The 14531-nt window shown below is 42.6% G+C and overlaps 1 protein-coding gene across 1 annotated transcript; it reads right to left on the minus strand.

Annotated features, from left to right (window-relative positions):
- Positions 1-8250: 8250 nt before the first annotated feature.
- Positions 8251-14531, minus strand: LOC136178551 (gastrula zinc finger protein XlCGF57.1-like). The gene is made up of 2 exons (XM_065952479.1): positions 14242-14531; positions 8251-9900 (listed from the first exon to the last, which is right to left on the minus strand). The coding sequence occupies exons 1-2, from the start codon at positions 14408-14410 to the stop codon at positions 8585-8587; spliced, it is 1485 nt and encodes a 494-aa protein (XP_065808551.1). The 5' UTR covers positions 14411-14531; the 3' UTR covers positions 8251-8584.

Below are 14531 nucleotides of genomic sequence, written 5' to 3' on the forward strand. Positions count from 1 at the left end.
AATACATAAATCCTCAATCTGTGCTAGACACTGTCTACTTCAATTTAAGGTGGTCCACAGGGCTCACACGTCCAAGGTTAAGCTGTCCAGCATGTACCCCGATATAACTCCCACCTGTGACAAATGCAATTTGGGTGGCAGTAGCTCAGTCTGGGCGGCAGTAGCTCAGTCTGTAGGGACTTGGGTTGGGAACCGGAGGGTCGCCGGCTCAAGTCCCGGTGCGGACCAAATATGGAAGTTGGTCTGGCAGCTGGAGAGGTACCAGATCACTTCACTCAGCTCCGTCACTCTGACATCTCTCCATTAGTGCATGTCCATAGGATCCTGTTTCTGCATGTGTGTGTTCATGACCTACAGAGTGTAAAAACTAATATTTCCCTTTGCAGGGATCAATAAAAGTAAATCTTAAATCTTAATCTTAATTATATTGATGCTACCCTGATACATATGTATTGGCTATGTCCCAAATTGCAGAAATTCTAGCATGACATTTTTCATACTTTATCTACAATATTAAAGAAAAATATAAGCCTTAGCCCTACCCTTGCCCTGTTTGGTGTTGCTAGGGGAGATAACCCCCACCTGACTTCTACAGAACACCGCATGGTCGCTTTTGCCTTGCTCTTGGCCAGACGTGCAATCCTGCTGAAATGGAAGGGTGCTGCCCTGTCCACACTTGACCAGTGGCGTCAGGATGTAATGTCCTGTCTCAAACTTGAGATGTTACGTTTTTCTCTCAGAAGCTTGAGGAAGAAATTCTATGAGACATGGGAACCTTTCTTAACTTACTTTCATAACACTCAAACTAAATCATCATGAGATGAGCTTTGATCCGGCCCTTGACATAAAAAATAAGATCTGACTCTGTGTGGTGAGCCTTCATTTTTTAAGGACAGCTGGGGATGGGAGGGTGGGAAGGGCTATTGCACTTTATCAGGTATTACTGTCACTGCCACAGTGACAAGTCTTACTTGTTCTGCACATTTCTATACCATTTGTGGCATTGTGGAATATTACTGGCCAACCCTGGTGTTTTCTATGTTTCATTATTATTATTATTATTTTTGTATTTTGTGTTTATATGATGAAAACTCAATCAAGATATTTGAAATATAAGAAATAACAATGTGAATATATACAACCAGGATTTAACTAAGCATTACTAGTCTTAAATAGGAAGATTAAATATGGAAGATTGAATGTAAATGTGCAAAAACAGAGTCGGAAATGGTTGTAAATTAAATATGAAAGATTAAATGTAAATGTGCAAAAACAGAGTTGGAAATGGTTGTAAATTAAATATGAAAGATTAAATGTAAATGTGCAAAAACAGAGTTGGAAATGGACAGTATTGACATAAGTTAAAGTGCATGAGTGTGCAGAACAGATTACAGTATGGAGAGACAGATATTATCATGATGACAGTTCTCTGCTCGCATGAGGTGAACTGTTGTACAGAGTTATGGCCTTCGGTAAGAAAGATTTCTTGTATCTGTCCTTGTGACAGCGAAGTTGGATCAGTCTGTTAGAGAAGCTGCTCCGCTGTTTGTCCAGTAGGGTGTGCAGAGGGTGATCAGGATTATCCATAATGGATAACAGTTTGTTTAGAGTCCTCCTCTCTGTCACCACTACAAAAGAGTCCAGCTTGCAGCCTATCACAGAGCAGACCTTCTTAATAAGTTTGTCCAGTCTCTTAGTGTCACCAGCTCCAATGCTGCTCCCCCAGCAGACCACAGCAGAGAACAGTGCACTGGCCACAACAGACTGATAGAAGATCTCCAACATCTTGCTGCACACGTTGAAGGATCTCAGCTTCCTCAGAAAGTAGAGTCGGCTCATCCCCTGTTCTTGTACACAGCCTGAGTGTTGGCCTTCCAGTTCAGTTTGTTGTCTATGTTGACACCCAGGTACTTGTACTCCTCCACCACAGACACATCCTCTCCCAGGATGCACAGCGGTGGTAGCTCTCTCCTCTTCCTTCTGAAGTCGATCACCATCTCCCTGGTCTTATCCAAGTTCAGAATCAGGTGATTTCTTCCTGTCCACTCCACAAAGTAATCCACCAGCTCTCTGTACTCCCCCTCTTGCCCATCACTTATACACCCCACCACCGCAGAGTCATCAGAAAACTTCTGCAAGTGGCATGACCTGGAGTTGTAATGAAAGTCAGAGGTGTACAAGGTGAAAAGGAAAGGAGACAGCACAGTCCCTGTGGAGCTCCTGTACTACTCTCCACCATTCCAGCCTGAACACTGCCAAGTCGGACAAACTGTGGTCTGTCTGTCAGGTAGTCAGTAATCCAGGAGGTGATGGACGAGTCCACACCCATCAACTGCAGCTTCTCTTCCAGCAGTTGTGGCTGGATGGTGTTTAATGCACTGGAGAAATCAAAAAAGGTGATTCTCACAGTGCAGCCGTTTCCCTCCAGATGTGAGTGAGCACGCTGCAGCAGGTAGATGATGGCATCGTCCACTCCCAGGTGTGGCTGGGAGGCAAATTGTTGAGGGTCAAGGGATGGTTTCACCTGCGGCCTGAGGTGGGTCAAGACGAGCCTCTCCAACACTTTCATCACATGAGATGTGAGAGCCACTGGTCGATAGTCCCTGAGGTCAGATGGTGTCGTCTTCTTTGGGACCGGGACCAAGCAGGACGTTTTCCACAGCACCGGTATCCTCTCCTGGCTCAGACTCAGGTTGAAGAGGTGTTGCAGAATCTCAGACAGCTGGCTGGCGCAGGTCTTCAGAACCCTTGGGCTGATGCCGTCCGGGCCTGGAGCCTTGCTAATGTTTAGTTTCTCCAGCTGTCTCTTCACCTGCCCAGTTGTAAGAGTCAGGGGGAGTTGGAGCAATTCACCTCAGAGGGGGAAGTGCATTCCTGTGGTGCGGGGCCAGAGTCCAAAGAGTTCACCATGGGGAGTTGGGGGGGAAGGAGAAAATACAAAGGGAGGCTGTAAGGTGTGAAGTACAGGGGTGTTGTTTGAGGTGGGTTGGGGGGAGGGAGAAAATACAGGGTGGGGGGGGGGGGGGGTGCAGTGAGGTGTGAAGTTGTTAGGAAAACAGCGTACAGTCCGGGCCGGTAAAGCAGTGTTTTCACAGAATTTAATGTATTCTGTGATGCAGTCAGTCATGCTGTTAATGTCCTGTCCATGTGGCTCGCAGAGTACATCCCAGTATGTGGACTAAAAGCAGTCCTGCAGTGCCTCATTGCTCTCCTGTGTCCACCTCCTATCAGTCCTTGTGGTCAAAGGCTGTCTTTGGACCAGGGGGATATACTCTGGTGTCAGTAGGACCAGGTTGTGGTCTGATTTGCCCATGCTTAGTTTGAAGCTGTGAAACAGTAGAGTGAAGTGCATCACTCGCAGACTCGGCATCAGCTGACGGTGGGATGTAAACAGCTATAACAATGGCGTACGTGAGTTCCTTGGGCAGGTAATATGGGCGCATTCCAGCAGCTAACAGTTCAATGTCCGGGCTGCAGAGACGTTCCTTCACACTAACATGGCCAGGATTACACCATCTCTCACTCACATACAGTGCAATCCCTCCACCTTTCTTCTTACCGCTCTTAATAACGTCCCTGTCCCCCCGAAAACTCCTGAAGCCGGGTACCGCCACGCTGTGGTCCGGGATGTCCGAGTGCTGCCATGTCTCCGTGAAGCACATAATACTGCACTGGCAGTATTCCCACTGGTGCTGAACAAGCGCGTCGAGTTTGTCCGTCTTATTGCCCAAAGACCTCCCGTTCTAGGCTTATGTTTTTTCTTCTTAGCTCATCTCTTAGCTCCAGCTCTACAACCCCGGCGTCGCCTCCTCAGCTCCCCCGGAAATACAGGCCTTGCTCCGGGCAGTAGCACCTTGGAGAGCGCCATCAGCTGATCACGTGTGTACACAATGCCCTCACTCAGCTGTGCGCTGCTCTCCGTTACATAGAGTGTCCAAAGTAACAGAAAAACAGTGCAAAAAGTTCCAAGAGCAAAAGTAGCCATTTCCACACAATAGGTTAAACTAATACTCAAAAAACACACAATAAAAACAAATAATAACTAATCAAAAAATACGATATAACGACACGGACAACGGGAGCTGCTACAACCAGCGGCCACATCACACAGCGACGGAAGCGGAAGAAATTGTCAATCATTCAGCAAAGCAGGTGGACGGGCATTACAGCCTGAAAATGCCTTTTAGGAAAGAGCAGCCCATGCTTCCAAATAATCTATTGGTGGCCAAGCAAAGGATTCTTGGGCTCACAAAAAGTTTTGAGAAAGATGAACAGTTTCATCAGGAGTACGCAAACTTCTTCAATGACGTCATTGGTAAAAGATATGCAGAGAAAATCCCTCAACATCAGATGGACTGTGAAGAAGGAAAAGTCTGGTATATCCCCCATCATGGTGTTTACCATCCCAGGAAGAATAATTTGCGGGTTGTGTTTGTGAAACAGGACCAGTATGCAAAAAGAAGGTGGAGACAGGTTCAATACATCTGGGATCTGTTCTGGAAGCGGTGGGTTCAGGAGTGCCTCCCTCTGCTTCAAGAACGGCAAAAGTGGAACAGAGAAAGGAGGAGTCTTGTGCCTGGAGACATTGTCATTGTCATGGATTCAACTGCCCCTCGTGGCTCTTGGCTGCTCGGCCGAGTGATCGAAAAACATTTCCTGACAAACATGGTGTTGTTCGGTCTGTTCGCCTTAAAACAAAGTCTAATGTGTTGGAAAGACCAGTCACCAAACTTTGTCTATTGAATGCAGCTGAAGATGTTTATTGATAATGCATTAATGGCATTGTTTTTGTTTGTGGCTCTTTGTTTGTATTTTGTGAATTGTTAGCTCCACTTGTCACTAACAATTAGGGACCGGAGTGTAAGAGCCATATTCATGTTTTTGGGTCAAGCTGTAAATCATTTTCACTATTGTGCCACTGGGTGTCGCTGTCCTATTGTTTAAGTCACAGGTATATATGTACGTCACTTGTCAAGGTACGGGAGGTGTTTGACCCCGGAAGGGCTTATGGTTTTTGACCGCTGAGGCGGCAGGCGGCATGGAGAAACCGCAGCTGTATTGTTTGTTTGTTTGTTTAGTTCAAAAGAATGGAAACTGATGGACGCTGTATTCACTTCATGGTGCTGCAATAAATGGATTGTATTATGCTGCAAACCAAAGACACGACTGCAGAAATCTTATTGATCGACAAACAGCAAACGGTATCGTATTGACCTACGACAGTACGGCGCGTCAGCCAGGTCACTCCTGGGAGTCAAAACAAAACGGCAGCTTTAGTATTAGACTAAGCTTCTATAGTGTCCCTCGTGTATGTTTTGTTTCGAGTGGGCGCGAGCCGTCGGCAGGTTTCACCCATTCCTCCATCTCCAAGTTCTCCTCGATCGTCTTCAGGACGTCTAAACTGATCGCGGTGCTGTGGGGGACGCACTGAGGAGAAACACAGACGAGCTCTGATGGAACAAACACCACATGACTTCAAATAACACGTGAACTTTATCATTCATGTGGAGGCAGAGCAATAACATAGAACACCTTGTTCTGGCTTCTGACCTTACAATAAACTACAAATACACCAGCTGGTACCAGGAGATACGTTTCAAATAATTCACTACACATGAAATAAAACAGCAGCTTTGGTTTGAGCATCACTTCAGAGAACATGCGTCTCTGAGTCTATACGCACGCCGTGTGTTTGTCAGGAGACTTCTCAGAAAACATATTTATATTTTCATTTCATTGTACAGTGTTCCCCTTTGTTATTTTTTGTATTATATCTTTGCTTTAATACAGTGTATAGCTTCTGTACAGTTTATTTAAGCAAATTTACCCTCTTTAATGAGTTGCATTTCGTACTTTTCAAGCTCTATTTTTTTCTTTTTTGTTTCAAATGTTAAACCTGCATCAACAAAATGAGGTGTAATGCCTGCCCCTAAAAAAATTAGCTTTCATAGGATTGTTACTCATACACAGAAACCATTGTCAAAATTCCAAGTCAAGTCTGCCACTGATTAAATACCAAGTTTAAAAACCAACTTAACCAAACATCTCAAAAAATGTAATGTAACAAGGTAATCAGTCCAACAAACAAAGAAAATATGCTGCTTTACTTTACAAGCTTTATGGAGACACCCCAACACCTACACTAATAACTAACTCACCTAAGCCTCACTTCTTCAATGTGAGGCTTGTCGAGCTCGAGGCGTCTCCCAAACTCGGACACCATCCCAGAAGACCACTGACCTAGTCACCTGAAACACACCGAATTTGGTGCACCCCCTCCCCAGAGTTACCACCAAAAATAAAAAAGGCAAAATAACAAAGTGGCAAGTCCTGCTTGCCCGGCGGCTTGCTGATCAGGGTGCTCAAAAATAAAACTCTTGTCAAACAAACCTTGTTACACCATTGTAATTTGAAATATCAATTAATCAAAATGACGGTCAAACTAACAAGTACAACTAATGCTCTGAAGAAAGTCAAATCTTTAAATCTTCAAACAAATTGTACCAGTAACAAGTCAGAGAGGATACTTACCACTCTGCACAGATCAAGTTCCAAACAAACTACAAAAAACAATCTGATACACAACTAATTAGATTTACAACTACCAAGTATCAAGCCAAATCCAAGTTCAGAAGTCAGACCAGCCCCATTTTCTCACAACCCAGGAAAAGCCTCCTAATCAAAGAAATGTGCAAACTGTAAATCAGTGGTGATTGTAATGGTGAATGTGTGTAGTGTTGACGAGAGAGAGACAGAGGCTGTATCTGAATTGCCAAGTACATACTCAATCTTTCAGTAGACAGTACCTACTATCCATGCTGTATACTGTTAGTACCTACTATTCAGTAGGAAGATATTTGTTCCTACTTCTTCTGATTCATTCAGCAAAGAAGTGACGTCATTTACATTTCCCGAACCGGCCGCATTCACCTGTTTTTTTTTTTTTTTTGTGTTTAGCTTTATTCAAGAAGAGTAATGCACATATACAGTCAGGTAAACAAAAAACAATATTACAATGTAAATCAAGTAAAAGGCAGATTAAATAACGAAATAACATACAATACATAAAGAAAAGTACAAATGAAAGACAGTAATATACAGAATATAAAATAAACCAATAAAAACACATTTAAAGAGTTAAATCATTATTTAAATAGAGGGGGAAAGGTTTTAAAATAATGCAGACATTTGTTATATTTTCTGTTGTTAATTCAAAGTAGTGATTTCAGACGGGACTTTAACTCTAGATTAAAAATGGATTCTATTAATCCACGTTCGTTTATTTTGACCTGGAGGCGGACGTGAAGTGACGATTTACGTTTAGTTTCGCACTGCATTGTGGGTGGTAAAATACAATTCATTTCCTGAAAGCACGCATCCGATCCATATTGTATAAACCCCGGAAATTAGTATCCATACTGAAATGTTCAGTATGCTGAAGTGGACCCAAACAATGCATACTGAATGACCACAAAAGTTCAGTATACTGAAACTCCTACTAAAAAGTACTGCCTACTGAACTGTGGCTATTCGGGAAAGGGCCCGAGAATAAGAAGCCACTTTAAATACTGAGGCCCTGTGTGCCCAGGTGCACAAAATCAAATGAAGTGGCTCCGCCCCTCTTTACCTGAAGGCAACCTGAGTGGGGAGAAACACAAGGCAGCAGAAAGAGCACTGACTGGGTGTGTGGTTATGGTGCACCACAAAGAGTGCACAGTGATCTGGGTCGGAACTTCGAGTCCGAGGTGTTCTAGAAAATGGGCTCACTGTTATTGAGAAAATGCACAACACACCTTTTCGACCACAGTCTGATGGACCGGTAGAAAGATTTAACTCCACCCTGCAGAAGATTCTGGCCACAACAGCCGAGTGCTGACACGGGGACCTTAGGATCCCCTACGCTGTCATGGCTTACAGAGCAACCAGGCACAGCGCTACCAGTTTCACACCCAACTTCATGATGTTCAGCCGTGAAGTTAGTGAACCGGGGGACCTGGTAACTGGCCTGCCCCCGACCCTTAAACAGCTCCTTCTTCCCCTGAGTATGTCCAGCAAACTCCGGGAGAGTCAGAGTGGAGTTGGAGTTTTGTATTCTGACTGCAGGATTCTTATTAATGGTTAAAGGTTTTCAGTTAAATAAACCTGGACCTGATCTGACTGTGGTCGCTCTGCATCAGGATCTGCTGAGTTCCTTTTCTTTACCAAAGAGACTTTAGACACTCGACACAAAATAACACTAGTAGATGAAAGTCTTTCTCACTCTACATCAGTTTATTTATTACAAAGTGACGCGTGAGCTGTCTGAAGAACTTCTGCTAACCAACACAGAGGCATCCAAGGAAACAGAGTGACAGAAGAAGATATCAGCAGAGAAGAAGAATCCTTACACTGTAACTGTTTCATATAAACACTTTAAATTCAAACGTCATAGCTGATCCCAACTTACTGGTTCATATGTCAGCAACAAAACATCAATGTCAAAAAAGTAGATACAGATTTATGTATTTTATCTCTTTTTTGTCTTATATACACATTAGTGATGTGAAGTTGGAATCCTTTGGATCAGTTTTACCATTGCACAGAATTAGCATTTCTCTCCTGTGTGAATCATCATGTGTGTGGTCAGATTTACTCTTTGGGTAAAGCTTTTACTGCAAACAGAACAGCTGAAGGGTTTCTCTCCTGTATGAACTAACATGTGTGTGGTCAGATGTTGTCTTAGGGTAAAGCTTGTACTGCAAACAGAGCAGCTGAAGGGTTTCTCTCCTGTATGAACTAACATGTGTGTGGTCAGAGTCTCTTTCCGGTTAAACCTTTTACCACACTCAGAGCAGCTGAAGGGTTTCTCTCCTGTATGAACTAACATGTGTCTGGTCAGATTCCCTTTCCGGCTAAACCTTTTACCACACTCAGAGCAGCTGAAGGCTTTCTCTCCTGTATGAACTAACATGTGTATTGTCAGACTTGCACTTTGGGTAAAACTTGTACTACAAACAGAGCAGCTGAAGGGTTTCTCTCCTGTATGAACTAACATGTGTTTTGTCAGACTTCCACTTTGGGTAAAGCTTTTACTACAAACAGAGCAGCTGAAGGCTTTCTCTCCTGTATGAACTAACATGTGTCTGGTTAGACTTTGTCTTTGGGTAAAGCTTTTACTGCAAACAGAGCAGCTGAAGGCGTTCTCTCCTGTATGAACTAACATGTGTTTGGTCAGATGTTGTCTTTTGGTAAAGCTTTTACTGCAAACAGAGCAACTGAAGGCTTTCTCTCCTGTATGAACTAACATGTGTTTGGTCAGATGTTGTCTTTGGGTAAAGCTTTTACTGCAAACAGAGCAGCTGAAGGGTTTCACTCCTGTATGAACTAACATGTGTGTGGTCAGATTCCCTTTCTGGTTAAATCTTTTACCACACTCCGAGCAGCTGTGTTGTCTCTTACCAGTCTTTAGTTTCTTGTTTTTCAAGTTTAATTCTGACAGATCTTCTCTTGTCTCTTTCCAATCATCACTGTCAACAGTCTCAGGTTCATAAGAGTCTTCAGTCTCGACCTCAGTCTCTGGTTGTAAACGTCTCTCTGGATCTGAGTCTCTCTCTGGTTCTGCTCCTCCACAGTCCTCTCCATCAACTCCTGTTTCCATCTGTTCAGTTTGTGTCTGATGAAGCTGTGAGGACTGAGGTTTCTCTTCATCATCTTCACTCTTCACAGAGACAGGAGTGAAGGGGAACTTGGTGGTATCAGCCTCCTCCAGTCCTTGAAGCTGTTCTTCCTCCTGACTGAGCCACAATTCCTCATGTTCTTCTTTAATGTGTTGGGGCTTAGTGTCCTCCTGGTCCAGAATGTGGCTCCATTCCTGCTGCTCAGGTGGAAGCTCTTCTTTACTCACCAACAGCTGCTGGACATCTGCAGGACACAGTAAACAAACATTAACGGTACTTAAACTGCTTTTTAAATATTAATAAGGGCTGTCAAATGATTTCATTTTTAAAGGCTGAAAATCAATAGTTCACTAGAATTGATCACATTTTAATCATGTTTGGAATTCACTCATTTTGCATTTAAAAAACGTTTTTAATGCTTTTATTTTGTAATGCCTTAAGTTTAGGTTACTTTACTTCCTCTTCGGATACAAACCTACCTTTATTTTGAAAGAAAATAAGGAACTTGTCTAAGGCTGTGAAGATTGAGGTTTCTCATCATCATTAAGTCCTGGAGAGCGGGCAGCCAAGGTTCGAAGCCGACCTGTGGCTCCTTTCCAAAACGGACTATGATCAGACAGTGTGTTGAACAGAAAGGCTGGCGTTATGTAAATGAGCCATGTGCTGCTGATCACTTCCTGATTATGTCAGATACTACCTCTTCACACACCAAAGTGCTGAGCTAGCTCAATCTTTAGGAAAGAATAAGATATGTGTCCAACAGAGAGTTTTTGCAATTAAACTGCGGAAGCAAGCGGAAATTGCAACAATTAGTTGCATTTTTTTTTAATATAACTCCATCTGAGTATCCTGAGTACCCTGCCACCCCCCTCAACAACCCTCTCCTCCTCTTCTTCTTCCTCCTCCACCGACGGCCTCTCCATAACAGCTGATCAGGTGAGAAGTCAGCTGAGGAAGATCAAGGCGAGGAAGGCCAAAAGGTCCCGACAGCATCAGCTCCAGACTCCTGAAGGACTGTGCAGACCAGCTCTGTGAGGTTCTTCTGCACTTCCAAATATTACATTTCTGTATTATTTAAAATTTAACTTAGAACAGTAGTATATATATTTTTTGTCTGTCCGTATGTTCACGTCAACTCTGTTACCTCTGTTATAAAACTGCATTAAATCTCCAAAGTGTTCCCATAAGACGCATTTGACCAGCGCACAGTGATGTCACTTCCTGTGGTGGGAAACCTCTGGAAGACAGTGAGGTATGTCCATGTTTCTTCTCTCATTATTTAGTAATATGTTGAGAAATCATCAACAGTAGATTAATTCTTCGTCAAATCTGTTGTGTTAATATTCAGTGATTATCTCAGTCAATTGAAAAAGTATATATATGATAAAAATCTATTAAATTTGGTTTTAAGAAATGCTAGCTGATATCTGGTGTGAGGTTAGCATAAGGAGTAAAAGTACAAAATGGTGGAAAATGTCAACTCTGTTACTGTCAACTCTGTTTATGTTTTAAACAATTTGATCGTAACAGAGTTGACGATACGTAACAGAGTCACATATCACATTTAAGTATTTGGCAATAATTGATATTATTGATAATTATTATTGATTCTAGGTTATTTTACTGCAACAAGTACATCTGTGTTATACAATTTCAGGATAAGGAAGTCAGTCATTTATCTTCTAGGGAGATGAATCTTTCAGCAGCTGAAAGGCAGCAGCAGTACAGGGCCCGGCGAAATGCCGGAAAATAAAACGGGAGAACTCCAAATTACAAAGAGAAATCAAAAAATGAAAGATTTTGCTGAAAAAGAAAACAACTGCTGTCCGAAAATACCAGAAACGCATCCAGAGACTGACACCTGTGTCTGACTCCCCTCGATCAAAAACACGAAAACAAATAGGAAAACATAAAGTCCCTGCAGAAATTCAAAGAACTATCCTTTATCACAACGTGCTGACAGAAAATATAAAAAAGAAGTATCAAGACACAAAAGAAGAGAGAGTGTGTCAGATGATATCACGGATAAAAACCTACAAATTACAGAAAACAACACAGATCTCACTTGGTTTTTCAAGAAAGCGGTTTGGAAAGAAAAACCAAAGGGACCTGTCTTTTCAAAGAAGAAAATATAGATCCAGACAAAGCAAGCTCCAGAAGGAGGTAAAAGAATTATTTTTGAGAGATGATGTCAGCCGCTTGACTGCAGGACAAAAGTCAAAAAATCACAAGAGGAAAAGCAAAAATGCAGAAAAGGTTTCTAAATGATACCATAAAGAACCTACATCACAAATTCATTCTTGAGAATCCATCAAGTCAGCTGTCATATGCACTTTTCTGTTTCATGCGTCCTTTCTGGGTTGTCCACCCATCCATGTCTGACAGAGAAACATGTCTGTGTAAAATTCACGAGAACTTATTCTTCATTGTGCAGAAGCTTCATACTCTCCAGCTTCTTGGCACAACTGACTTCGAAATCATCTCCAACTCATTAAGTTGTGATGCTGCAAGCAAAGAATGTATGTATGGAGCATGTGACAAATGCAGAAGCAATGTCTATCAGTTCAGCAGTAACTATGATGCTGAAACACCGGTGAGGTTCACTCAGTTGACAACTGAACTGGCAGAAAGGAGGAAGAAAAACAAAGACAGTGAAAAAGAATCACAACCAGTCTGAATGACTGTAAAAAAGGAGATGGAAAGTTGTCTAGGAGACCTTAATGAGATGTTTCAAAACCAGCTGAGAGTTTTCATGAGACATCAATTCAACATCAAAACACAATACATTCACTACCGTCAGCTCAAGAAAAACATGAAATCTCATGAGTGTTTGATCTACATTGATTTCTCAGAGAATTATGCATGTAAATTGTCAGCAGAGATTCAGGCAGTTCACTTTGCATCCTCTTAGAAGCAGGCAACTCTACACACTGGGATCCTTCATGTGGGTGAAGTGGACAAACATTTGTGCTTTACATCCATCTCAGCATCAAAAGAGAAAGGTCCACCTGCTATATGGACACACCTGTCCCCTGTTCTGGACCACATAAAAACCCATCACCCATCAGTAACTGTCGTTCATTTTTTTAGTGATGGACCGTGTACCCAATACGGCCAAAAGGGCAACTTCTACTTGTTGAGCACGGAGTTGTACAAGAAGGGCTTCAAGAAAGGAATATGGAACTTCTTTGAAGCAAGGCACGGAAAGGGAGCTCCAGATGGAGTGGGTGGGGTTTTGAAAAGAAGAGCAGACAGATTAGTTAGTGCAGGGAAAGACATTCCAAATGCCATGCAGCTGTATGAGTGTCTTCTGAGTTCCCAGACCTCTATAAAGCTGTTCTTTGTTGATGAGGAAGCTGTGGACAAAGCTGTGAAGAAGATGCCAAAAGTACTCCCAGTAGTTCCTTCGACAATGCGCCTTCATCAGCTGATCACTGACACCAGGAAAGGTCATCTACACAGATGTCAGCTGTGTCTGTTCAACTAGGCAGATACTTGAGTGTGCATGTCACAACACACAAAGGTTTGAATTTGATGTCCAGCCCAGCCTTTATGTCCCCACTGAAGAGCAACAAGTGCAGGCAACACATGACATCATGTGGGACGGCAGAAATGTCATTGGCCAGTGGTGTGTCATCAAATATGATGATGACATTTATCCTGGGACCATTATCGAGGTCAACGGGACCCATGCAAAGGTCAAATGCATGCACAATGTGGGGAGGAATCGCTTCTTTTGGCCAAACCGCGACCATACCTTGTGGTATCTCTTCGACGATGTCCTCAGAATCATTCCACAACCAACCGCTGTGACGGGACGTCATGTGGAGATAGACCGAGAAATATGGGCCGAAATTGCTGCCGACTAGCTCAAAATAGTGAAACATGGATGCCACGTTTCCTGAATGCATAATGGTCTTGGATGCAGGGTTCTAAATTAACTTTTTTGATCACCAGCCAATCAGAATTGTGTTTTATTGTGTTTGCCACTGGTTTTGGGCTTAGTTCTTGGCTGTCAGTATTGTACGAGACACACACCGTTATTATTCAGATTCATGAAATATTTATATCCCAGATGTATTATTTAGGATTAAAAAATGTTTCTGTATATAAAATGTTGTTTAAATGTTCAAATTAAGCCGCAAGTTAAAGTGAATGTGTAATAGTTTTTTGGTCTTTTAACTATGAGTGGTCAACTCTGTTATGCACGTCATCTCTGTTACCATCAATGTCAACTCTGTTTGTGTTATGTTTTCATTTAAAAATGATGATTCTGATTCTGAAGTGGAGGCTGGCTTGACCGCAGTCTGATGCAGAGGGTGGCCTGAAGTTTGTGTGCCCAAAGATACAATTGAATAGCATATTGTTAAGGTTTCTAAAACGTATCTCCAATAACCAGATCCGTTGCTGGATTCAATAGGTGAAGACTTAAAGAGTCTTTTAGTCCAGTAAACTCAATGATGTTGTTAGCAGGAGCTAGCTGCAGCTAACACTGTGCTGTGTGCGTCTGTGGAAGTTAGCTAAAGGCTCTGCTATCTGAAACATGAGCAGGAAACACGTTTCCAGCAGTGGAAAGAAAACCAACCTGTTCTCTGTAGCTTGATTTCAGGAGTTAAAATCACATCCAGCAGTTTTCTTTGTCGGTGGAGCTCCTCTTCGTATCCACTTGTTGTTCTTTCTTCTGTTATATCTCTGATAACCGCAGCGAGCAGCCGTCGACTGAATAACTCTTTAAGATCCTTAAACCCGGCCATCTTACACACATCCAAGAGTCACAGAGGGGAAACTCAACTCAGCGCTGACGTCTTTACAACTTTACTCTGATCATCTACTGTTACGTTAGCACCCTAACGATCATTAATAAACACACGGAGA

Source organism: Labrus bergylta, chromosome 3 (genome assembly GCF_963930695.1).
Source record: "Labrus bergylta chromosome 3, fLabBer1.1, whole genome shotgun sequence".
Lineage (NCBI taxonomy): Eukaryota > Metazoa > Chordata > Actinopteri > Labriformes > Labridae > Labrus > Labrus bergylta.

What these genes read in the sequence shown, in the direction of transcription:
- LOC136178551 (XM_065952479.1), bottom strand. Translation starts at nt 14,410, where the DNA reads ATGGCCGGGTTTAAGGATCTTAAAGAGTTATTCAGTCGACGGCTGCTC. An exon ending in AATCAAGCTACAGAGAACAG is followed by an intron (nt 9,901 to 14,241) that starts GTTGGTTTTCTT and finishes TGTGTCCTGCAG; the next exon opens with ATGTCCAGCAGCTGTTGGTG.